The sequence below is a fragment of the Lynx rufus genome, unplaced genomic scaffold (genome assembly GCF_022079265.1).
Source record: "Lynx rufus isolate CCGP_SWC_20201006 ecotype Redwood Valley unplaced genomic scaffold, mLynRuf1.p SCAF_24, whole genome shotgun sequence".
Classification (NCBI taxonomy): Eukaryota; Metazoa; Chordata; class Mammalia; order Carnivora; family Felidae; genus Lynx; species Lynx rufus.
In genome coordinates this window covers 830,292-856,597 of record NW_025814839.1, presented here as the reverse complement: position 1 = coordinate 856,597, position 26,306 = coordinate 830,292, and the positions used below count along the sequence as shown (strand labels likewise).

The 26,306-nt window shown below is 43.0% G+C and overlaps 1 protein-coding gene across 4 annotated transcripts; it reads left to right on the top strand.

Annotated features, from left to right (window-relative positions):
- Window positions 1–21: 21 nt before the first annotated feature.
- On the top strand, window positions 22–24,506 carry GTF2H3 (general transcription factor IIH subunit 3). Of its 4 annotated transcripts, none has more exons than XM_047088274.1 (13): window positions 22–105; window positions 3,258–3,337; window positions 10,258–10,364; window positions 12,073–12,239; window positions 14,425–14,487; window positions 15,377–15,406; window positions 15,554–15,582; window positions 17,880–17,954; window positions 18,999–19,052; window positions 22,504–22,572; window positions 22,961–23,096; window positions 23,210–23,246; window positions 23,333–24,506. In XM_047088274.1, the coding sequence occupies exons 1-13, from the start codon at window positions 93–95 to the stop codon at window positions 23,400–23,402; spliced, it is 930 nt and encodes a 309-aa protein (XP_046944230.1). In that variant the 5' UTR covers window positions 22–92; the 3' UTR covers window positions 23,403–24,506. The 4 variants fall into 4 exon arrangements, with proteins under 4 accessions (XP_046944230.1, XP_046944233.1, XP_046944231.1 ...); XM_047088278.1 differs by lacking the exon at window positions 22–105 and adding an exon at window positions 141–176; XM_047088275.1 differs by lacking the exon at window positions 3,258–3,337 and having other exon boundaries at window positions 50–105.
- Window positions 24,507–26,306: the final 1,800 nt, after the last annotated feature.

The window sequence follows — 26,306 nt, the reverse complement described above, 5'->3', positions numbered from 1 at the left end:
GCGTCACGCTGCGGCGCCGGAAGTCGGGGTGCCCAGGAGCCGGGAGGAATACTTGACTGCTTGCTGCCGGGGCGTGGGGGATCCTGGCTGCCATGGTGTCAGACGGTGAGGGCCGTGCTGGGAGGGACCCCCCGACCCCGGGACTGGGCGGGCTCGGCCTGGCCAGGACCACCCAGGTGGAGCATTATGTCGGGGGCCGGGTGCAACCTGTTTGGTCTTTAGGGGAGTAGCAAAAGAATTCATTTATTCAGTAAATATTTCTGAACGGCGTCCTGTGTGCCAGGCGTTATTTCATGCGCTGCGCAATACGGCTGAGAACATGACAGACAAGGGCCCTCGGGGAGGGTACAGTCTAGTGGGCGAGGCAGACAGTAGGCAAGTAAATAAGAATAGCTTCGAAGGGTGACAAGAGGTGTGAAGACGATATACTGGATGGTCGAGGCGCATCTACTTCAGATAAGAGCTCAGGTACTGAAACGGAGTCTTGAATGACTGTGCGAAGGCGCCGTGGCAAGTTGAGCCACTGCATTACAGTGAGATAGAAATGGGGAACTTGAGGGATAGAAAGGAGAGACTTTCATCTATACGTTAAACTATCAGTTGTAGAGCCTAATGTCTTAAAAAAAAAAAAGAGACCAGCGTGGTGGAAGCGAAATGAGCTAGAAGGATGAGATCAGAGAACTAGGCAGATGCATGGCCCTTGTGGGCCAAGGTAAAGAGGTTGAGCTTTGTTTTTAAGTGTAATGTGAAGCCATTGTAGGGTCTCAAGGCAAAGAGTTGGTACCATCTGATTTATAATTCAAAAACTTTAAAAAAAATATTTATTTTTGAGAGAGAGACAGAGCACGAGCGGGGGAGGAGCAGAGAGAGAGACACACAGAATCCGAAGCAGGTTCCAGGCCCTGAGCTGTCCGCACAGAGCCCGACATGGGGCTCGAACCCAGGAACCGTGCGATCGTGACCTAAGCCGAAGTCGGACGCTTAACCGACTGAGCCACCCGGGCGTCCCTGATTTACAATTTTAAAAGGTCACTTTGACTGCTGTGTGGAGAAGGGACTGTGGCAGCAAGAGTGGAAATAGATCATTTCAGAGGCTGTAACAACTGCCCATGCTTCCTTTATCTTTTTTTAAGATACCACAGGGCTGTGAGAGAGGCAGGCCTGGCGTGGCCCAAAGAAGGAAAAATCACAGGGCAGTGCCATGTGTATGGATACCCGTCTCTCCTGAAAGGCAGCACTTTGTCTCAGGCTTCGGGTGGTGGCAAGGAGTGACCTTGAGAATTGTGGGATGGGGCCTCATGGGGAATGAGGCCAAAGGAGTGTGGGCTTATGGGTGGAGGCGTGTCTTTCACAGGAAGTCCTGTGAAAGACAGTTACTAAGTGCTGCTTCTGTGCTAGGCGTCTTTGTGTGTGTGTGGTTTGCATGTATTATTTCACCCTAGGGTTAGCAAAAACCCTCATTCTGTAAGGAGTCCGGTCTGGTGGGCTAGATTTAGCAGAGCTGGCAACAGAGATCAGAAACACAACTAGCTGTAAAATGAGGCGGTGAGTTCTGAGTGTCGTTAAAAGAGGGTCAAAGCGGACAGTGAGGCATTGAAAAGCTAGTCTTTAGAGTCCAGCAGACCTGTCTTCATAGCAGGGTGTTTTGCTACTTGCCAGCGGGCCATGTGACTTGGAGCAAGTTACTTTCATTTGCAGAGCAGGAATGCCATACTTCAGGTCCTCTAAGACGCTACCGATTATGAGATGCGTTTTTATTCAGGATACCACTAAGAGAAATGTTAGAAGATACCGTCCTGCTTTTAGCAACTGTTAAATGTTAAAAGAAAAAAAAAAAAAGAGGTGCACCTGGGTGGCTCAGTTGGTTAAGCGCCCGACTCCTGATCGCGGCTCTGGTCATGATCTCACGCTTCGTATGTTCGAGCCCCCCATCGGGCTCTGCGCCGACCGCTTGGAGCCTGCTTGGGATTCTTTGTCTCCCTCTCTCTGCCCCTCCCTCCCCCTAAAAAATATGTAAGTAAACATTTAAAAAAGAGAGAGAGGGTACGTGTTATAATTGATGAAAGATATTTCCCTCAGTATGTTGTCAGCACAGAATGCGATTCTAGTATTACATGTGCCAGTGGCTGATGCAGAGGACTCGTGTCCTCAGCTGGGGGAGACAGGACCTGTTGGAAGAGCTGAGGAGGGTTCTTGGAGGAAAGAGGTAGCACTGGCTTAGGGCTTTGAAGGGTAAATAGGATTTGGATATGTGAACGGAAATCTCCGAAGGAGTGAGGATTATCCCGATACAGGAGGTGGAACTTCAGGAAGAAGGTATGGGGGGCAGGAAAGGCGTTATTGCTTTTTGCTATTAAATGAGCATCCTGGGTTTTTCATAACGGCAAGGACTTACGGGTTTGTATGTCTCTCACCTCGGTTAGAATTTAGACTCCTCGAGGGCTTGAACCCAGTATCCCCAGCACCTGACACTGGTATTTAGTGTCAGTGTTTGTTGAATGCATTCATGGTGTTGTTAGCCTGTCTAGTTGTGCCTAACTTTGGAGAGTAGCCTATTCCCAGTAAAATCTTTACATAGCAATTGCTTTTCCCTCTTTGGTTTTCACCTTTTAAAAATTGGTTCCTGCGGTGCCTGGGTGGCTCAGTGGGTTAAGTGTCTGACCCTTGATCTCAGATCAGGTCTTGATCTCAGTGTTGTGAGTTCAAGCCCAGTGTTGGGCTCTGCCCTGGGCGTGGAGCCTAGTTAAAAAAAATTTCGGTTCCAAATCACAGTTGGCCTTGCTGCTAGTATATTTGATAGACTTGAGGCCAAACTGAGTCCAGTGTCTCCCTTCAACCCCTCCGTGCCTGAAATTCTACCACTATTGCATATTAACTGGTTAATCGGTGCGTTCTGTCCTTGACCAGGTATTTAAAATGAATATTTGGGCTTCGTTTATTAGGTATTTATTGGGCGTCTACCACATGTTAGGCAGTTGTGCTACAAGCAGAGGAGGAAGAGTCCCCCCCTCACGGAGCTTCCGTTCTAGTGCATCAAAGATGTAGTGGTGCAGAGAGCAGGCAAGAGCCTGCTAAGGGCCCACAGAGCTTTAGATTATTAAACGAACATGGCCTTTTGTTAATTTCATGATTGTAGGTTGATACACACGTAAAGGCAAGTGGTGGTGCCTGTTGTGGGTTTAATTTACAAATTGGGAATGTTAGCTTTGCTATGCTTCCATGAGGCTAACGTTTTTATTTTTTGTTAATATTTTCAGAAGATGAATTGAATCTTCTGGTTATCATAGTTGATACCAACCCAATTTGGTGGGGGAAACAAGGATTAAAGGAATCTCAGGTAAGATTGCTTGAGGAGGCCTTTGGATAATTCTGGTTTAATTGAGTGTGTGTTTATATTGCTTTTTTTTAAAAAAAAAAATCAGCTATAGTAAAGTCCTTTACATACCATAAAATTCATCCATTCTAATGTACAATTCGATGCTTTTTTAGTAAAAATCACAATAAAATAGTGTAACCAGCACCACAATTTCATTTTAGGATATTTCTATCACCCCCAAAAAGTTCCCTCATGCCTGTTCACAGTCAGTGCTTCTACCCCCTAGTTGCAGGCAACCAGTGATCTGCTATCTGTCTCTATGTTGCCTTCTCTGGACATTTCGCGTATTCCATGCAATATGTAGGCCTTTAAAAAAAATCTATTTTGAAGTATTTTATTTTGAAATAATTACAGACTCCTAAGAAATTGTTAAAAAAAATGGTGCACAGAGGCCCCGTGCACACTTGCTCTGGCTTCCTCCAGTGGTAACACCTCCTGTATCTCAAGTACAGGAGTGAAGCCAGGAAACTGACGCCAGTGTGCTCTTCAGACCTTATTCAGATCACAACAGATTCCCATCCATGCGTGTGTTCGTGCGGTGCTATGCTGTCCCTGTCGCATGTATAGATCTGTGGAACTACCACCACAGTTAGGACGAGAGCTGTTTCATCACAGTGCTCCTTTTTTTTTATTTTTACTTTTTTTGAATATTTATTTTTGAAAGAGAGAGACAGTGTGAGCAGGGGAGAGGCAGAGAGAGAGGGAGACACAGAATCGGAAGCAGGTTCCAGACTCTGAGCTGTTAGCATGGAGCCCGATGTGGGGCTCGAACTTGTGAACTGTGATATCATGACCTGATCTGAAGTGGGATGCTTAACCCACTGAGCCATCCGGGCGCCTCGTCACTTGTGTTCCTTTTATAGTTGCTACACCTGGGGCATCTGGGTCGTTCAGTTGGTTGAGTGTCCAACTCTTGCTTTCGGTTCAGGTCATGATCCCAGGGTCATGGGATGGAGTCCGTGTTGGGCTCCACATTGGGAGTGGAGCCTGCTTGAGATTCTCTCTCTCTCTCTCTCTCTCTCTCTCTCTCTCTCTCTCTGCCTCTCTCTCTTTCTCTCCCCCTCCACCCATCTCCCCCAGTCATGCATTCTCTCTCTCTCTCAAATTAAAAAAAAATAGCAATAATAATATAGTTGCTACACTTTAGACAGTCCCTGGTCCCTAAACCCTAATAAATGCTGATCTGTTCTCCAGTGCTATAGTTCTGTTACGTAAATAGGTCATAAAGTGTGTAGCCTTTGAGGTTGGCTTTTTTCACTCAACTGAATGCTCTTGGGGTGCCTGGCTGGCTCAGTCGGATAAGTGCCTGATGTCGGCTCAGGTCACGATCTTGGAGTTCATGAGTTTGAACCCTGCTGACAGCGCAGAGCCCACTTTGGATCCTTTATCAGTTCCACCCCCCACCCCCCCGTCTCTGCCCTACCCCACGCTCCACGCATGCGTGCTCTTTCTCTCAAAAATAAAATTAAACATTTAAAAACAAAACAGAATGCCCTTGATCCATCCAGGTTGTTCCATGTATCAAAGTTTGCCCTTTTTATTGCTGAGCAGTGTTCCGCGGAATGATATCCCACAGCTCGTTTCGTCACTCACCTGGTAAAGCTTTGACATTTGGGTGGTTTTCTTCAGGTTTTGGTTACTACATAAAAAGCTGCTCTGAAAATTTGAATGGAGGTTTTTGGGTGGATGTCAGTTTTCATTTCTTTGGGATGAATGTCCAGGATCGCAGCTGCCTGGTGATCGCACGTTTGGTTGGATGAGAAACTGCTGTACTGTTTTCTAGAATGGCTGTACGCTCCCACCAGCAAGCGTGAGGGATCCCGTTTGTCCCTCTCCTCACCGGTGTTTGATGTGGTCGCTGTTTTTTATATTAGCCGTTGTAATGAGCGTGGAATGCCATCTTATTGTGGTCTTAATCGCATTTCCTTAATAGCTAGACATGTCGCACATCCTCTCGTAGGCTTATTTGCCATACGGATCGGCCTCCCGACGTGTCTTTTCATGTCATTTGTCCATTTTCTCATTGGGGTGTTAGGGTTATTTTTAACTATTGAATTTCGAGATTTGAAAGACATGTCCTAGATATAAGCCCTTTGTCAGATATCTTGTTGGCAAGTATTTTCTCCCAAGCTTTAGCTTGTCTTTTTATCCTCTTCTGGTGGCCTCTCACGGAGCAGAAAATTTTCAATTTTGATCAAGTCCGGTTTCTCGATATTTAAAAAATACAGCTTGTCCTTCTGGTGCTATAAGAATTCTCAGCCTTGCTCTAGGTCTTAAAGATTTTCTGCAGCGTTTTCTGTGAAACGTTCTACGTGTAAATGCATAATCCAGGAGGGCCGGCTCAGTCCACAGAGCATGCAGCTCGTGATCTCCGGGTCGAGAGTTCGAGCCTCACGTTGGGGGGGGGTAGAGATTACTTAAAAATGAAATCCTAGAGAAAACGACCAAATAAATCCACAATCCACTTTGAATTATTTTTTTTGAACAAGCTGTGAAATTTAAGTTGAGCTTTCATTTTTTTGCCTCTGTGTAATCCAGTTGCTCCGGCGCCAGATTTGAAAAGATTACCTTTTCCCCACTGAATGGCTTTTGCAGCCTCGTCAGAAATCACTTGGGTACTTGTGTGGGTTTATTTCTGGGTGCTCTTTCTGTTCCTTTGTGCTCTCTGTCTCTCCCTCCACCGGTACCACAGAGTGTTGATTACGATAGCTAGATAGTATGTCTTGGTTGGTTCCTCCAGCTGGCTGGTTCCTCCCACTTCTTCTTTTTCAAAATTATTTTTTTTAACTATTCTAGTTCCTTTGCATTTCCATATAAATTAAAAGAAATTAATGTTTATATTATTTTTGACGGGGGGTGGGGAGTGCAGAGAGAGACAGAGACAGAGAGACAGAGAATCGAAGCAGGCTCCAGGCTCCAAGGTGTCAGCACAGAGCCCGACATGGGGCTCGAGCCCATGAACCACGAGATCATGACCTGAGCCAAAGTCAGACGCTCAACCGACTGAGCTGCCCAGGCGCCCCACCTTTGGCTGGTTTTGACACAAGGGTGATACTGGCTTCGTAAGATGAATTGGGAAGTCTTCTTTTCTGTTTTCTGGAACAGATTATTTTGAATTTGGTATCAAGTCTTTATTTTTTTATTTTATTTTTTTTAATTAAAAAAGATTTTTTTAATGTTTATTTTTATTTATTAAAAATTTTTTTTTAATGTTTATTTATTTTTGACAGAGAGAGACAGATCATGAGCAGGGGAGGGTCAGAGAGAGAGCAGGAGACACAGAATCAGAAGCAGGCTTCAGGCTCTGAGCTGTCAGCACAGAGCCTGATGTGGGGCTCGAACCCACGAACCACGAGATCATGACCTGAGCTGAAGTTGGACATTCAACCGACTGAGCCACCCAGGCACCCCCAAAAATGTTTATTTTTGAGAGCAAGAGAGACAGAGTGCAAGCAGGGGAGGGGCAGAGAGAGAGAGGGAGACATAGAATCTGAAACAGGCTCCAGGCTCTGAGCTGTCAGCACAGAGCCTGACGTAGGCTCAGACTCGAGAAGAGAGGGATCATGACCTGAGCCAAAGTCAGACACTTAACTGACTGAGCCACCCAGGCACGCCAGGTGTCCATTCTTGAAATGCCAGTGAAATCATCTGGGCCTGGAGTTTGCTTTTGGGGGAGGTTTTAAACTATGAATTAAATTTTTAATGGTTATTAAAGTTTTGAATGATCTTTTTCCTATTGGGTGAGTTTTGGTTATATGCACTATTTTGATTTTGTTTTCCACTTAATATAATATTTTTGAGGTTCATCCATGTCGTAGTATGTATTGCTGGTTCCTTTTTATTACTGAATAGTATTTTATTGTGTGGCTATACCTCTTGTTCATCTGTTCACGAACGTTTGGATTGTTTCCACTTTTTGACTCTTAGGAATAATGCTCAAATAATTCTCCAACAAGTCTTTGTGTGGACGTATGTTTGCATTTCCCTTGAGTAGCTAGATGCCTATGAGTTGAGTTGCTGGGTCATGTGGTAAGTTTAGTTTTAACTTTTTAAGATGCTGCCAGACTTAAAGAGTGGAGTGGGTACGCCGTTTTCGATTCCTTTAAGAGGTGTGTAAGAGTTCTAGTTTCTTCACATCCTTGCCAACACGTGTCTTTTTTTTAATAGTCATTCTAGTAAGTGAGTAGTGGTATCTCATTGGGGTTTTAATTTGCATTTCCTTCATGACTGTTATATATACAGATATAATGTATGTGTATTATGTATATAGTATATGCTTATTAGGCATCATAATTTCTTTTTTTTTAAGTTTATTTATTTATTTTGAGAGAGAAAGAGAGACCGTGAGCGGGGGAAGGGCAGAGAGAGGGGCAGATAGAGAATCCCAAGCAGGCTCCATGGTGTCGGCACAGAGCCTGACATGGGGCTCGATCTCACATACCGTGAGATCATGACCTGAGCTGAGATCAAGAGTCAGATAATTGACAGACTGAGCCACCCTGGCGCCCCATCATATTTTTTTAGTTGAAATGCATATTCAGTCATTACGCCCAATTTTAAAATTGGGCTGTTTGTTTTCTTATTACTGAACTGTAAGAATTCTTCATATATTCTGGATATAAGTCTTTTTCCAAGTATATGATTCACAAATATTTTCTCCGGATCCATGACTTTGTGACCTGTCTCTTCATTTTCTTAATGGTGTCTTTTTTAAAGTCAGCTTTATCCAGGGGCATCTGGCTGGCTTAGTTGGTAGAGCATGCAGCTTGTGATCTTGGGGTCTTGAGTTCAAGCCCCACATTGGGCGTAGAGCATACTTAAAAAAAGTAAATAGAAGGAAAAATCAAAGTTAAAATCAGCTGTATTGAGATATAACTGACATGCAATGGATAGCATATATTTAAAGTGTTCAGTTTGATATGTTTTTGTATATGTATACATTCGTGAAATTATCATCACAATCAAAATAATGAACATATAAATCTGTGACCCCCCCCCAGAAGTTTCATCATGTTCCTTTATCCTGCCTACTTCTCTCTGCTGGTCTTTGCCCCTGGGCAACCAGTCATCTGTTTTGTCATTATAGATTAGTTTGCATTTTCTGGATTTTTATATAAATGGAATCAAACAATATGTAGTGGGATTTCTTTTAGTCTCGTTTCTTTACTCAGCATAATGATTTTGAGATCTGTCCAAGTTGTTACAGTAATGCATTCCTCTTTATTGTTGTTGAATAGTTTTCCATCGTATAGACCAGCACATCACTGCATATTACCCTATTACGCCTCAAAAAATTTTATTTTGAACTCTCATCAGTGGTATATGAGAATTCCTTTTTTTTTTTTTGGTACCCAAATAAGATGTTCTCTTGCCTTGTTTTTGTTTTGTTTTGTTTTTAAATTTTTAAGCTTGTTTATTTTGAGAGAGAGAGAGCACAAGCAGGGGAGGGGCAGAGAGAGGGAGAGAGAGAATCCCAAGCAGACTGCACTGTCAGTGTGGAGCCAGACACGGGGCTCAAACTCACAAACTGTGAGATCATGACCTTAGCCGAAACGAAGAGTCGGATGCTTAACCAACTGAGCCACCCAGGTGCCCCCCTGTTCTTTCTTAAGTTTATTTATTTATTTTTGAGAGACGGGGGCTTGGCAGAGAGAGAGAGAAAGAGGAAATCCCAAGCATACTCTGTGCTGTCAGCACGGAGCTCAACACAGGACTTGATCTCACAAAAGGTGAGATGACGACCAGGGCTGAAATCAAGAGGCAGACGCTTGACTGACTGAGTCACCCTGGCACTTCTCTCTTTCCTTGTCTTATTTTTTGCCCATAGGATGTACCATAAAAGTTATCTCAGTTTGCTTTTAGTGTATTTGATGGCCCATTCTCTCTTGGGGCATTGCACATTTTCCTCTCTGGGTATTATTTTTTTTAATGATTTGTGGATACTCTTTATATTAGAAAGTTCACCTTTTGCTTGTCATATATTGCAGTTTTTTTTTCCAGTTTGTAATTTGCCTTTCACTTTTGTTTATAGTCACCTTTTTTGCCATATAGAAATTTTAATAGGTTTATTGTACTTTTTTTATTTAAAAAAAATTTTTTTTTCAACGTTTATTTATTTTTGGGACAGAGAGAGACAGAGCATGAACGGGGGAGGGGCAGAGAGAGAGGGAGACACAGAATCTGAAATAGGCTCCAGGCTCTGAGCCATCAGCCCAGAGCCTGATGCGGGGCTCGAACTCACGGACCGCGAGATCGTGACCTGGCTGAAGTCGGACGCTTAACCGACTGCGCCACCCAGGCGCCCCTATTGTACTTTTTTTAAATAAAGTGGAATTTATCAGTGTTTTATTTGCTGCCTGAAGTATTTTTTCCTTTAAGAGAAACATGCTTTATTCCAGGATTATAAATATATGCACCTACATGTTTTAGTAATATTAGTGCTTAAGAAAATGTAAGCTCGATGAAAGAAGGGATCTTTGCCTGGCATATAACAGGTGCTTAGCATACTTAGTGACTGAATGAACGGAAAACTTGTACAAATCACCAATTTAATCGGTATGTATATTAATCATCTGTTCTGCGTGGTGGTAGTTTTCTAGTAATTTTATCATAGAATGTGTAACATGTTTGCTTTCCTTAAATGTTGTCCAGAAAATATTTGTGGAATAATGCACTGATGTAGAAATCATTTCAGATAAATAAAATTAGAAAACTAATTTTCAAGTGTTTTGGTTTATGGCTTTGGAGGAGGGGGTTCCAGAGCGAGTTTTCAGCAGTGAATAATTGTCTAAAATTTAAATGAAGTCTTTATCATTTCAAGACCTAACCTAGTTATTTGGGTAGCTGCTTTATCTTTTCTTATGGTTTCTATTTTTCAACAGTTTACTTTATCAAAATGCATAGATGCTGTGATGGTGCTGGGAAATTCTCATTTATTCATGAATCGTTCCAACAAACTTGCCGTGATAGCAAGTCACATTCAAGAAAGGTATGACTGTCGTGAGTACCTGTTCAGTGCTTCACACTTGTGAGATTTTGATGCCAGTCGGCATGTACTGTTCCTTTCCTGTAGTGCAAAAAAAATATTTTTCTATAGCGTTGAACAATACTAACAGCGTCAAGAATCAGTACGTGTACCTTTGAAAGGAATGAATGTCGGAAACCTCATTAGCTGACATCTAATAGAGTTGCGTCATGTGCACAGGTAACTTACATGGAGTCAGCCATACTCTGTAGGCAAAGAAAAGGGAGAATTATCAAGTGGGGCAGGTAGCTCCTATCCCTGTTGTCCTTGTGGGTCTGCTCCAGAGGGCAGGTGTGATTCCGCTTTCTCTCAGCCAGGCTTGACTCCTGCATACTTCTCAGAGTGTAATATTTTACTGCTCCGGGTGTGATTCCGGTGTTTACAGATGAGGGTTTTTCTTGTTATGTAGGCTTTTAACCGAGGCCAACTGTCCCATCTGGTGCTCAGCAGAAGAAACAGTTAACTTTCCTTTCCTTTCCTTTCCTTTCCTTTCCTTTCCTTTCCTTTCCTTTCCTTTCCTTTCCTTTCCTTTCCTTTCCTTTCCTTTCCTTTTCTTTCTGTCTCTTTCTATCTTTCTGTCTTTTTTAATGTTTATTTATTTAATTTCGAGAGAGGGAGGGCACAGGTAGGGGAGGGGCAGAGACAGGAGGAGACACCGAATCCGAAGCAGGCTCCGGGCTCCGAGCTGTCGGCACTGAGCCCGATGTGGGGCTCGAACCCACAAACTATGAGATCATGACCTGAGCCAAAGTCAGATACTCAACTAACTGAGCCGTCCAGGCGCCCCAACAGTGACCTTTTCTAACACCAGTGTAGAACCTGGCTGCACGTGAGTCACGTCGGGACGGGTGTGTAGGTGTGGAGCTTCCCTGCATAAATGACCACGTACACGGTACATATTTTCACTGTTAATTTTGACCATATTTACTTTGCGCGCATACACTGACCATAGAATCTGATTCTCCGGGCAAGACACAGTTCTTGTGTGTCTTAACTAGATGTCAGCCACATCTTGGGAGAAGTGACTCTCGTGTACCAGCCTGTTTCATATGAGGTGGGTGGTCTTCCGTCCTCGTTTCTCGGGGCTGCTCTCTCGGCTGTGTCGAAAGAGCCCGTGAGCCACCAAGTAAGTGCCCTCGCTCCCATGATCACCATGCAGTTTTCTCAAAATTGAATGTAAAAGACCTCACTGATTTGGTTAAGATATCAAAAGAAAAGCTACAAAAGGCACAGTGGTCAGTTGTTAGAAAAATCAAAGCCATGTTTTACAGGATTACTATAAAAATCATGAAGCACCGGGAGGATCTTTTCAGGGGCCCTTGGACCAGATTTGTATTACGGGGGGTAGGTGAATACCCCTCAAATAATAAACCAGCCCTAAGATAGAATTCGGTATGACTCTCCTCCCGACTGGCATCTGAGAAAGTAGGATGAGAACCACCTCGAAGCATGTCGAGCGACTGGGACCGGCTTTATTTCCTCTCACTTTTGAGAAAACAGAGGGATCATTGAAACACTCTCTGGTGGTAGACTCGCGTTTGCCAATTATTATAGAATCTTGCGAGGCAGAATTGGCGTGGTTTTTGTGTGTTTTCTGTGCTGAATTTCATCTGGGTGTTTAGTGAGGACAGAGTCCTGGTGTAACTCGTGTTTTTCCCCCCCTCTGTTTCAGTCGATTCTTATATCCTGGGAAGAATGGCAGACTTGGAGACTTCTTTGGAGACCCCGGCAACCCTCCTTCTGAATTCAGCCCCTCAGGGAGCAAAGACGGCAAATACGAATTGTTCACAGCAGCGAATGAAGTCATTGCTGAAGAAATTAAAGATCTCATGACCAAGAGTAATGGATTTCTTTGCCCATTATATTTTTGTACAATCGGCAGTTGAATGTGGAGGTCCTTGAGGCTCGAAGTCGAGAGACTTGGGGTTCCTGGGACTGTTTACTTGCGTTCTCTCTCTTTTCTTTTGTAAAATCATTTTCATCCAAGCCTGAGCCCCGGTTGCCTGACCTCGCCAGCCTCTCCCACTGTCCGCCAGCCTCTACTTCTTGAAACACACTCTTAGCGTCTAAGGATATCCTTCTGTCCTGTTTCTCCTCTTTTTAGGACCATTCTTCCATTTCTGACTTTTCCTTCATCTTGTCCCGTAAAAAATAGGTTTTTCAATTCTGCACATTGTATTCTTTTTTCTTCCTCTGTATGTTTTCATCCGCTCTTATCTTTAATTGTCATTTCTATGTGAACACTTCCCAGTCTTTATCTTTAAAGTAGCCTTTCTTCCAGCAAATGTCTCCACAGAGGGGTCCACAGTCTGGCTGACACACCCCAGACTAGGTTCATTATCTTTCCCTCCCAGTCACACCGCCATTTCCACCCCCAGTTTCTGCCACACCCCTCCACCTACGTTTCCAAATTCAAAGTGTTCATTTTTGACTCTTTTCTGCTCACATTCACCATCTAGTCAGCTATGATATCCTATTAGTTTAGCATTAGAAGTATCTCCAAAATCTGCCTCCCAATTCTCTGTCATCTGGCTCAACCCCAGCACCGTTGGCATTTTGGGCTGGATAATTCTCTGTTGTGGGAACTGCCCTGTGCTTTGGAGGATATTTAGCAGCATCCCTGGCCTAGACCCATTAGATGCCATAACATCCCCCAGTTGTGATAACCAAATGTCTCAGACTTTGCCAAATATCCCCTATAGGGCACAGTTGCTCAGGTTGAGCACTGCTTCTCTGGATCATTGTAGTGGCTTCTGTTCACTGACTTCTGTCTGTCCCCATTCAGGTCTTTCCACTCATAGTTATCTTTCTGAAAATCAGAGCTGCTATTTCCTGGCTAAAAGGCTGTTACTGGTTCCCTATTGCCCGTAGGCTGTGTTTTTTAAACCGTAGCCTGTGTCAGAATCACCTGGAAGGGAAAGGGAAGTCTTTAGAGACAGGAAGTAGGTTCGTGGTTTCCTGGGGCCGGGGCAGCACCATGCGATTGGGACCGGCCCAAGGGATCTTTTGGGGTAAAAGGAAATGTTCTGAAATTGGGTTGTGGTAATTGTGTACAACTCTCTACATTCACTAAAAACCACTGAATTGTTTTCTTAAAAGGAGTGAATTTTATGATCTGTCAGTTATACCCCAGTAAAGCTGGTAAAAGTCGCCTGGGGGCTTGTGAAAACAAAATGCTGGGTCCCACCCTGCAGTTTCTGGTTCTGTGGGTCGAGCGTGGTCCCAAGAATTTGTGTGTCTGTTAAGTTCCTGGGTGATACTCCTATACCTGGTTCCAGAATCACACTTCAGGAACCACTGGCCTCCAGGGTAAAGTCTCAACTTTTCAGTATGGTGTTCAAGACCTTTCCTGGTCTGACCTCACCCACGGGCGGGGGTATCAGTGCTCCAGGACCAGCTGCAGGCCAGATGTCCGTCTGGGACTCCACCCTCTTGAGCTGCTTAACTCTTTTCACTCAAGGCATCAAATAAGTTGCCAGCATCGTCCCTGCTTGCCACAGCTAGAGGGCTTGCTCGACCCGCTATCCACAAGCCAGGCAGCTCTCCAAGGGCAGGAGGCAGAGGGGTGATGGGACGGAGGAGAGAGAGACTCAGATCAGGTGCTGTACATGACCTTTCGTACCTTTTAGGTCATAACAAACCTGAACTTTTCCAGATAACCCCAGGGTGTTTTCTATTTATTTTTTATTGTGGTAGAATACACATAAAATTTACTCTTTAGCCATTTAAAAATGTACGGTGCTGTGACGTTAAGTACATTTACATGGTGTACAAACATCACCACTGGCCATTCCCAGAACTTATCCCAAACTGAGACTTTGTATCCCCTCAGAATATTTTAAATTGAGAAAATGTTAAAAATTGCTTATTTAGGCAATACTGAGAACAGATCTCTCTCTGTGTTTTTAAACCTGATTTGGACATGTTGTCTGGTTTTATTCACGACAAATGCTTTGGTTTGAAAATTATTTTAGTCCAAGAAAATGCCCAATAATTGACTTTTTAACTTTATTATTATTTGCAGGTGACATAAAGGGTCAACATACGGAAACTCTGCTGGCGGGATCCCTCGCCAAAGCTCTTTGCTGTATCCTTGGCGTTTTAGTCGTTCAGAAGGTGTCTTGTGCATGAAACATACCTTTCTTGTGATAATTTTGAGAACCTTGGGTGTCCATATTAGTGAAAGGCTTGAGTATTCTAAAGTGGTGGGTAATCAAAAAATAGTTTATCTTGGCTTTAGAACATTTTTAAAATAAGCTGTAAAAACTTGAAATGTAAATAAAGAAAACTCTTATTTTCTCTAGTATGTCCTGCTCCCAGCAGATTCTTGGGGGTGCTTGTATCTTGCAGCCTGGGGTGGGTGTGTTTGTTTCTTCTGCCTTCTGTAAATTAGTAACAGTGTGTTTGATTATAGGAGCCGTTTACTGATCCTGAGGCTTAATTCGTGAGTGGTTTTTCCACAGGCCCACAGGTTATTTGAACTTAGCGTAGAGTGAACACCTTCCTGAGCGTTTTGATGTTGTTTGTGTTTGTGTGATGTTCTCCTGGTCTTGTGTAATTTGATTTCTTTGTTTGGGAGAGTATTGAGAGATTCCTGTGTCCTGGGCTTTGGGGGTGCCTCTCATCTGTGTGTGGTTTTCACATTCCTTACCTTATCTGGCTTATTGACTTACTGGTGGTCCCAGTATATTCACATGTAGGATGTGGTGGACAATCACAGAAGGATCATATCCTGGTAATTTTAATATTCTGGGACAAAGATCATGTTTTGGTCAGGTTACAAAGCCCAGTTAATTGCGGTTGGTAATTGGAAACCCCCAATCACTCTTGTGTGTTTATCGTGGGAAGTGGAGCATTTCTTTTTTCAGCTAAGTGGATGCTGGATTGATTTAAAATTTGAGGTTATTTTCCTGTTTACTATAAATATCTATGAAATCAAATAATATTTTAAAATTCCTTAATGCTAAAAAAATAAGATATTCATAGAATGAACAAGGAGGTTAAAGGTAGGAGTCTATGGTTTTTTGTGAGGCCTGTAAACCTTATCTTACTGCTATAATTTTGGTGGACTGTTTAAAAAAATTGGTTGGAAAGCCTTATAATACGTTTAATAAGATTCAGTTAAATTGTAATCTGTTTTTATCTTTTTATAGATAATCAAGAAATGAAATCGAGGATTTTGGTAAGATTAAGAAAAAATCAGTACTGTGTTTATATACCAATGGCAGCCTATTAGAAAGCATAACGGGAAGTAAGACCCATTTATCTATTTATTTTTTTAGTTTTCTTATTTTGAGAGAGAGAGCAAAGGAGGGGTAGAGAAAGAGGAAGAGAGAGAATCCCAAGCAGGCTCCACGCTATTAGTGCTGAGCCCTACACATGACCGTGAGATCATGACCTGAGCCGAAATCAAGAGCTAGACAGACATTTAACCAACTGAGCCAGCCAGGTGCCCCAAGACCCATTTATAATAAATATTGAATATCCAGAATAAATCAACAATCAATGTGTAAAACTGATTATGATGAAAAACTAAAACTCTGAGAGACGAGAGAATTGAATGGAGAGCCAAATGTTACTCTTGGATGTCAATTTTTCCAAAGTTAAACTATAAATTTAATGCATTCTTGGAATATTAATGAGGTTTTTTTTTATTTTTCATGGCAGAGTGGGGGGAATTAAATTTGAGAGTAAGGGGTCCCTGGCTGGCTCAGTTGGTAGAGTGTGTGACTCTTGATCTTGGCTTGTCAGTTTGAGCCCCACATTGAATGTAGAGATTACTTAAAAATAAAATCTTAAAAAAAAAAAAAAAAGAAAGAAATTCAACAGTTTATCTGGAAAAATAAATCAGTGAGAACAGACAAATGCTTTCTGAAAGAGAATGATAAGCAGGAACTTACCCTGTCAAGCATTAAAGCACATGGCAAACCTGTAGTAACACTGTGATTCTGGCACAGTAGTAGACACAGGGTAAATGGAAAAGACTAGAATCCAGAGAAAAACCAGGTCAATGGAGTTCTTTGACTTGTGGAAAGGAAGCCCTTAAGTTTGTGGCAAGAAAATGAATTATTGAGTTGAAGGTAATGGGCCAATTGGTTGGCCATTTGGGGGGAAACCAACCTAGATCTCATGCCCACATCTAAATCTAGTAAATCAAATCAAATAAATCTAGTAAATCAAACATTTCACTGTAAAAATTCAAGTCATAAAAGCACTGGAAGAAAATACCTGTTTATATGCATCTTGGATAGGAAAGGACCTTGCTGAGCATTATGTGAAACGTTAAAGAAAACGTTTGAAGACCTCAAAAAAAAATAACCCCCAAAACAAGAAGGAAAGGAAAACTATTAGGAAAAGTATTTTCAGCATAGCTGCCTAAGAGAGGATTAATGTCATGGTTCTGAAAATGAAAAAGGGCTCTAAACTAAGTTTTAGAAGTTAAGGTTTACTGTAAAGAAACGGGTAGACGATATGAGCAATCTGCAGAAGAAGGAATGTGGATGGCCAGTTAGCGCTTGAGAAGTCGTGCAGCCTTCCTAGTAAGTGCAGAAGTATAAACGTCCAGTAAGACGTCAAGATTTAATGTGCATATACTTTAGCAATCTCCCTGATTACTTTAGGAGCTAGTCGGGGTCACGTAAAGCGTGTATGTGGGTGCTCATGAGAGCACTGTTTAAAACTCAGGATTGGAAACTGCTTCAGTGTCCTCTGTAGATAATTGGTTAGAGAGCAGAAATCTATGAAGTCAGCACGAAGGAGGATGTACATCCAAATTCATTGATACGAGATTTCCTCCCCAGGTACTGTGGAATCAAAATGCAGATTGCAGGGGGTGCCTGCATGGTAGAGCATGTGACTCTTTTTTTTTTTTTAAACGTTTATTTATTTTTGAGAGAGACAATGTGAGCAGGCGAGGGTCAGAGAGAGAGAGGGAGACACAGAATCGGAAGCAGGCTCCAGGCTCTGAACTGTCAGCACAGAGCCCGACACAGGGCTCGAACCCACGAGCTGTGAGATCATGACCCGAGCCGAAGTTGGACACTTAACTGACTGAGCCACCCCGGGGGCCCCGAGCACATAACTCTTGATCTTGGGGTCGTGGGTTTGAGCCCCACATTGGGTATAGAGTTTGTTTTTTAAAAAAAGAGCAGTTTCCTGAACACTAGGTGATCATCCTGGGGTGTGTGTGTGTGTGTGTGTGTGTGTGTGTGTGTGTGTGTATTTTGGGTGTGAGTGTATATATGTGCCCCAACAGGTGCTCTCTAGAAACTGTTCAACAAGGATCCTCTCTTGAGCGGTAGGGTCTGGAGGAAATTGCTGCAGTCATCTTTATGCTATAGATAGTATGTAATAATGGTAACGAGGCAGATGAATTCTAATTCAACCAGCTGCACTGGTTGTGTCTGCAGTACATTGTGTTGACGTGTGGGTGAGAACTCGGCTGTGCCCGCAAGTTATTCACGTGGATATGATTTCCAGGTGATTAAGGCTGCGGAAGACAGCGCACTGCAGTACATGAACTTCATGAATGTCATTTTCGCAGCACAGAAGCAGGTGAATTGGGAGTATTTTTTCTTTTCAATTTTTATTTAAATTCCAGTTAGTTACCATACAGTGTAATACTAGTTTCGGGGGTGCAGTCTAGGGATTCAGCACTCACATGACACCCTGTGCTCATCACCTGTTCCCCCTCCCTCCTCGTTCCTCCCCCCCCCCCCCCAGTAACCATTAGTTCTCTGTAGTTAAGAGTCTGTTTCTTAGTTTGCCTGCCTTTCTCTCTCTCTTTCCCCCTCCCCCCGCTAGGGAGAGCATTCTTTTTAAAGAATATTTGTTTCCTTATGAAGGAATTAATTTTATTTTTTGAATGACGTACATAGAAAGGTAGTCTGACTAACTGGCCTTATCAGTGGATTAGGAATCTGGAATTCATATTTTGTACTAGTCGTTTCTTTGTTTTGGGTCCTGGAGCCCCTGAGAATCTGAGGGGTCCCCAGAAAAAGGTACTCTGAAACCCAGTTTTGCATTTAGTTTCATGGAATTCATGGAACCCTTGTCTAGCCCATCCTTGGACCCATCTTTGGGCCTCAGGCTAAGAATCCCTAGTTTGCAATTCACACCATACCTTGCCTCAGTTTCTCTATCTGTTTGCATGGGGAGGTCTTAGAAAGATTTGATATTTTTACCTTGCAAATATTTGAGTGAATTTTCACTAATTCAAATGAATTATCACTAAGACATTTTCTTCTTTGACATGTTAAGAAAAACTTTCTTAAAACTTCAGTTTTAAGCCCCAAATGCTCCCATGTCCATGCCTAGTATTCTCCATGTTGGAGCAGCTGCATGCTGTAGTGAAAGACCGTGGGCTTTGGGGACAGGCAGACTGGAGGGGGCAGGTGACAGCACTGCCTTCTACCGGCTCTGTGACCGCAGCCTGGCCAAGGCCTGGGTGCTTCAGCTGCAGATGCGCAGTATCTACCTTGTAGAGTTATCCTGTGGATCACATAAGGCATTTTGAGAGGAGCGTAGCACACAGTAGTTACCCGATGTAAGCTAGTCATTCTTATTCCTCTTATAATGTTTCCGGAATGTTCGTTTCAGAATATTTTGATCGATGCCTGTGTTTTAGACTCGGATTCAGGACTCCTCCAACAGGTACGTGTTCAAGGAAAGCGCGGTGGTGGTGGTCCAGGGAGCATGGTGTGCTCTCTTGATTTCTTGTGAATGCTTCTCACCGGCCTGCACCTGGTTGTAGGGTTAGCCTGTGTGCTGCTGCAGCTTGGAGCACTCGCATCTCCTGGTCCTTGTTTTAGTTTATTTTTCTCACTGAAGTATAGTTGACATGCGGCGTCACAGCAGTTTCAGGTGAACGGCTCTCTGGTTCCTTTATTTTTTTTATTTTTTATTTTTTTTTTTTAAATTTTTTTTTTTTTTTCAACGTTTATTTATTTTTGGGACAGAGAGAGACAGAGCATGAACGGGGGAGGGGCAGAGAGAGGGAGACACAGAATCGGAAACAGGCTCCAGGCTCTGAGCCATCAGCCCAGAGCCCGACGCGGGGCTCGAACTCACGGACCGCGAGATCGTGACCTGGCTGAAGTCGGACGCTCAACCGACTGCGCCACCCAGGCGCCCCCTCTCTGGTTCCTTTAAAATGTTTGTTTATGCTCCACACAGTGACTTTGATTGGTTCTGTGAAAGTGACTCACACATTGAAATGAAGTCCAACGACACAGGAAAGTATTTTTTAAAGGGGAAAAAAAAAATCCCTTCAAATCCTGTCGTCTTCAAATTACCGTTGTTAATCTTAGGCGAACAGCGTGACAGATCTCTCTCTACACAAGGTATAGGTGGAAGAATGATCACCAAGTAGAGCATTTTATAAAGACTGGATCATAACTCCACATCTGTGCTGTCCTACGTGATAGTTACATGGCTGTTGAGCTCTTGAAATGAGTCTGGTCTGAACCGAGATGTGCCGTTAAGTGCAAGATACACAGTGAATTTCTTTTTTTTTTTTTTTTAATTTTTTTTTTTTTCAACGTTTTTTATTTTTTGGGACAGAGAGCGTGAATTTCAAAGACGTAGTATGAAGAACAGAATGTAAAGATTTCTGTATTGATTACATGTTAAAATGATAATACTCTGAATATACTGAGTTAAATAAAATGTTATTAAAATTAATTTTATCTGTTTTTTCCCCTTTTTTATGCGGCTAGAAAATGTTAAATTTCACATTATTGCCCACGTTATATTTCTGTTGGATGGCACTGTTGGATGTTGCTTTTTAATCAAACGTGTGGAAAAGAGGTCTAATTAAATCATAAAGGGGGGGAAGAAGACTAAAGATACTGCTGAACTTCGGATAAATGTTTTTTGACCACAAGAAATATTATTTCCTAAAAGATCAGTTAAAAGCACAAAACTGGAAAACGCGGAGTTTAGGTTACTACTGAGGTTGCGGAGTAGGAGATACAGTTGGAAAGTACACTAGAGTCAGAGGTTCTGGAACGGTCTTATTTCTTAAACTTGGCGATAGGTACATGGTGTTCGTTGTATCAAAACCATACTTCCATGTTATGTATGTATAGTGTTGTGCGTATGGTTATATCTCAGAATTAAAAAACCAAAAAGGTTGAGTACGTGTTTTAACTGCACATTTCAGCCTACACAGTGTCTGCTAACTCCTAGAAGATCTTGCCTGTGCCATGAATTTAGATACCCGCTCTGCGGGACGCCTGGGGGGCTCAGTCAGTTAAATGTCCGACTTCAGCTCAGGTCACGATCTGGAGGTTTGTGGGTTCGAGTCCCGCGTCGGCTCTGTGCTGACAGCTCGGGGCCTGGAGGCTGTTTCGGATTGTGTGTCTCCCCCTCTCTCTCTACCCCTCCTCTGCTCACACTCTGTTTCTCTCTCTCTCTCCTCTCTCTCTCTCTCTCTCCCCCTCTCCCTCCCTCCTTCCCTCCCTCCCTCTCTCTCCCTCTCAAAAATAAATAAACATTAAAAAAAATAAAAGGAAAAAATCCCAGCTCTGGCTCCCTGGCCCTCATATTTATATGCGTGGGTCAGACACAGGCTCTGTGAGTTCCAGACTTGAGTATTCAGCTGTATATGCGGCATCTCCCCCTGGACCGCCAGCAGCATGTCAGGTTTCACATGTCAAAATCGGAACTTGAGGTTTTCATGCAGCCTCCCAGGGGCATCCCCATCTCAGCAACTGGCAGCTCAGACCGTCAGCCCGTCAGGCCAAAATTCTGACTCTAACTTGTTTCTTCTCTTCTTCTCCTTTCCTACCCTTGCAAATCTTGTCGGTTTGATCTTTGAAAGAGTCTCTGAATCCCACCGTATGTCTTCCGCTTCACTACTACCACTCAAGCGGAAGCTTGTAAGATCTGTTGGCTGGCCTCTGTTTCCTTGCTGACGCCCACCCAAGTCGGTTCTCAGCACAGCGGTCAGAACGAAGCTTTCAAATCAGATCTTGTCACCCACCTGCTCAAAACCCTCCCGTGGCATCCCAGCGGGATGGACTAAAACCCAGAGTCTTCCCGTGGCCATCTGTACTCCCTATGCGATACGGTTTCCGGGTATCTTTTTGTCCGCGTGGCGTCTCCCACTTCGCTCCAGCCACACCGGGCTCCTTGCTGTTGCTTTCAAACCACAGGCCCGCTGCAACCTGAGGCTGTCTGCACTTGCTGTTCCCTCTGCCTCTGAGGCTTTTCCTCAGTTGAGTCACCTCCTCAGAGAAGCCTTCCCTGACTGTCTAGTGTCACTCCCCGTCCCCTTACCCAGCTTCATTTTTCTTCATAGAAATGATAACTTGTGACGTTATTTCTGCGTTTACTTACCTGGTTGACTCTTCTGTCTTCCCCCGTTTGAACCCAAGCGTCCGTCAACAGATGAATGGGGTTAAGCAAATTGTGGTATAACCATACAATAGAATAGCATTTGGTCATGGAAAGGAACGAAGTGCTGATAACGTGCCACAACGCGGATGAACTTTGAAAACACGATGCTAAGGAAAAGACCCATGTTGCCTAAGTCCGTTGATCCGAAGTGTCCAGAATAGGCAGATCCATAGAGCTAGAGAGTGGACTAGTGGTAGCCCAGGACTAGAGGAAGGGGGTGGGAGTGACTGCTAACAGGTATGGGGTTTCTTTTTGGAGTGAGGAAATGTTCTGGATCTAGATAGTGGTGACAGTTGTGTAACGCTGAATACAGTGAAAAGTAGTGAATTACACACTTTAAAAGGCTGAATTTTATGGCCTATGAAGTATCTCAAAGCTGTTGCTAAAAAATATAATGAAAACGAGTAAACATGGCAGGAATAAAGATTTTATCAGTAGCCAACACAGGAGAAAGGGCATATACTGTGCTACACTGAGGTCTTCAAAGGGCGAAAGAGTGGGGTGCCTGGGCGGGGGATAAGATAGCTGGAAACCTGGAGAGGTAGCGGGAAGCCTGTGGTCCTCCCTCACCCTGGGAGACCATTCCCTTTTGATTTGCTCAGTCATATCCTCCTTTGGAGACCTGACCTGGTAAGAATTCCATCCCTCTAGAAAAGCTTAAGCACGTGCCAGTTCGGCAGAGAGCCCTCTGTATGTCTTGCAGGCCTGTGACATCACAGGGGGACTGTACTTGAAGGTGCCTCAGATGCCCTCCCTCCTGCAGTATTTACTGGTAAGGAGCCTGACACCTGGAGTCCGAGGGACAGACCCCGTTTCCTGGGGAATGAATGGGAGCAAGGTGGCTGAGGCCAGTAATTGGAAGAAGAAGGAGCAAATGGTGGCCCCGGGGGTTTGGAACCTACAAGGGTGCACGCACTTCAGGTGGTCTCTGGAGGCAGCTGTGTGCAGAAGGTTGTAGGACTGTTCACAGGACAGTGCCTGCGTGTGCATGTGCTGGGTCGCTGGGAGATGGATAACTCTTGATAGACTTTTAAGGAAGATCCTAATTTATTCCCCTTAGTGTTCACTGGCTAATATTTGATATTTATATCCTGACTTCTGGTTACTTTTCCCCCATGTTCTAAATAAAATTATCTTCCTTGCCTTTTTTTCCCCCCCAGTGGGTTTTTCTTCCCGATCAAGATCAAAGATCTCAGTTAATCCTCCCACCCCCGATTCACGTGGACTACCGGGCTGCTTGCTTCTGTCATCGAAATCTTATTGAAATTGGCTATGTCTGTTCTGTGTGCTTGTCAAGTAAGTTCAAGCACAGGGTTGTCCTTTTGTGTGTTGTGCGGGGGTGGGGGATGGTCAGAAAATAACTGTGGTTTTTTCCAACACCCTGTTTATTTTGTCTGTTCAATTTACAGTATTCTGCAATTTCAGTCCTATCTGCACCACCTGCGAGTAAGTATCCCCCGCCAGGCTGTGTGGCTGGCTCACACTGGAAAAGTCTAGAGCACTGAAGAGTGTGGTCCTCTGTGTCATTTCAGGACAGCCTTTAAGATTTCGCTGCCTCCGGTGCTGAAGGCCAAGAAAAAGAAACTGAAAGCATCAGCATGATCGTAAGATCCACCCGCCCCCACACTCTGCCCATCTTTTCGAGCCTATGAATAGAAATTGTATGGCAGAGTCTGTGTTGGGAAGGCCCTGAAAAAATACAGCATGTGTAGGATAATTTTTACTGACATTTCTTACAGGAAAGATTTCTAAACCATTATCCTCGTCCTGTGCTTTTGGGAGACTGCTTTTTTTGAGGGAGTCATTCTATGCAATGTACCCCAAATCATTTCTGACTGGTTTTTGGCCACAAAGGGAGAAGAGAAGAAAGCACAAATTAGTTAGTGACTTTTTTTTTTTTTTTTTTTTTTAAATGAGGTGCTCATTTGTCAGTCAGCCCGTCCTGACTGATCACAGGCTTTGGACTCTGTTACCCGTGACTAGGTTCTTACTGTGAATGCACGACCCGTGAAATTTGAGTGCAGTTTTGGAGAAAGCAACCGTGCGGTGCTGGCATTATTCAACATAGACCATCTTCCTTGATTCCACAGCTGACTTTTACAGTAGTCATGTAAATAAACTCCCGATTGTCGAGATTCAGATTAGCTTCAGATACAGGTATTTTTTCTTTTCTCTGACATCATTACGTGTCTGGACACAGTCATCCAAATAATAACAGTTTGTCACCGAATAAGTGCAAAGTCCGATCTTGAGTGAGTGAGGAGAGTGGGTGCAGGACTCTGGTGGCAACTTTTTCTTCAGAAATAGTTGTGTGAGAGCTGATTTGTGAAAGCCGGTGTCTGGGTTCAGAGGGGGACTCTCTTAGGGAGAATGGATTTTTTTACGGTTCAGTGTTGTCCCCCAGATAGAATTCTTTCCTTTTGTAATGAGGGGGAATAAAAAAAGCAATAATGTTGGAGAACTGTTCTCTAGAAGCTTTGGGTTTACTACTGACAAATGCTAAAGGTTCAGAAGAAAAATTATTTGTAATTTCAATGAGAAAAAAAACCCTATTTTTTTATGTGAGCTTGAAGTTATTAGAAGTCCTTTCAAATTCCAGTACAATGTAAGAAGGGCTTTCAGGAATGGTGGCTGATTTGTTTTAAAAATTTTTTTTTTCAACGTTTATTTATTTTTGGGACAGAGAGAGACAGAGCATGAACGGGGGAGGGGCAGAGAGAGAGGGAGACACAGAATCGGAAACAGGCTCCAGGCTCTGAGCCATCAACCCAGAGCCTGACGCGGGGCTCGAACTCACGGACCGCGAGATCGTGACCTGGCTGAAGTCGGACGCTTAACCGACTGCGCCACCCAGGCGCCCCTGATTTGTTTTTAAAAGTATATTGACAAAAACAAACAGGTGTATACTGACAAAAACCTGAAGATTTTAATTTTCTCTTTATGCCATCTCAGAAGCTGAGTCTTGTTTAAGTAGTTTGGTACTTGGTTAGATGATTTTGGGTAGATTTTGTATTCTGGATTTATAACTTCGTTAATTACACACAGATTTTGGTGGTCACCTGGCAAGTATTTGTGAATCCTTAAGTTTGAAAATCTGGTTTGTCTTTTAAACATACTATTTAATATTTCATAGCCTAAGAGTAATGGAAATCGCTGTTTTAGGTCTAGGAGTCATCAGATACCCAAAAGACGAATAATTTCAAAGAAGCTGATCAGGTTTTTGTTTGAAATGTTTTGTGTACTGGCTTAATTCTGTTTAGGCTTTGTTTTTAACTGTTGTTTTTATGGTTTATATAAATTTTTATAATAAAATAATTTAAATTTTCATATTTGCCTAAGTCATTTCTGCTTATTGTTTGTTTCATGCTAATTCAACTTCTCTTAAAGTTTGTACTTTAACTGGATTTGGTCAAATGTCAATCAAGTTTTTATTCAACTCTGAACAACTTTTACTTATTTTTTTTAATGTGTTAAAAAAATAGTTTTTAATGTTTATTTATTTTTGAGAGAGAGAGAGGGAGAGACAAGAGCTTGAGTGGAGGAGGGACACAGGGAGAGGGAGACACAGAATCCGAAAGAGGCTCCAGGCTCTGAGCTGTCAGCACAGAGCCCGACATGGGACCCGAACTCATAAACTGTGAGATCATGACCTGAGCCAAAGTCAGATGCTTAACCGACTGAGCCACCCAGGCACCCCTATTTTATTTTTTTTAAGTAAGCTCTATGCCCAATGTGGGGCTTGAACTCATAACCACAAGGTCAAGAGTCGCATGCTCTACCAAGTGACCTAACAAGGAGGCTCTGAAGAACTTTAATTTCAAATCTGGCTAAAACTGTATATGAAAATGTTGTTAGAAATACTGCATAATAATAGATTGGTGTGAAGTATTTAATGCAAAGTTTCTAAGTCTGAAACTATTAGAAGGAAGATTGGATGTTTGCTTGTAATTTTATTTTGTGAGCAAGATTAGCAAAATTTTAATTATTTGGTATTTTCACTGGATAAAGCAAGCTGGTGTAATGTATGTTTTCATGTCATAGAAGTAGGACCTTTATTATCCCATAATAGTTAATTGTAAAACCATGAAATTATTCCCTTATTGAGTAGATAGTTAAATATTATAACTATTATCCAATCCTCAATTCTAAGGTAGTCTCTTGGACTTTATCTACAAAAAGATTCCTGCTCCCATGTTTTAAAAACAGTTATTTTGTTTATTTCAAATCATCCAAAGATGATTTGTAAGACCGTTAGTGATTCCCGGAAGAGTGCATGGAACGTTTCCAGCAGTGATGGACAAGAGAGTAAATATGATGTGAAAATGTTGGGGTTCAGAGAAAATGGGCAAGAAAGAATTCTTCAGCGCAAAAAGGGTGGTTTTATTAAAGCATAGGGACAGGACCCGTGGGCAGAAAGCTGCACCGGGGCTGTGAGGAGTGACTGGTTGTATACTTTCAAGTTGGGAGGGGATTGGGGAGAGTGGAAGTCTCTAAGGAATTTAGAAG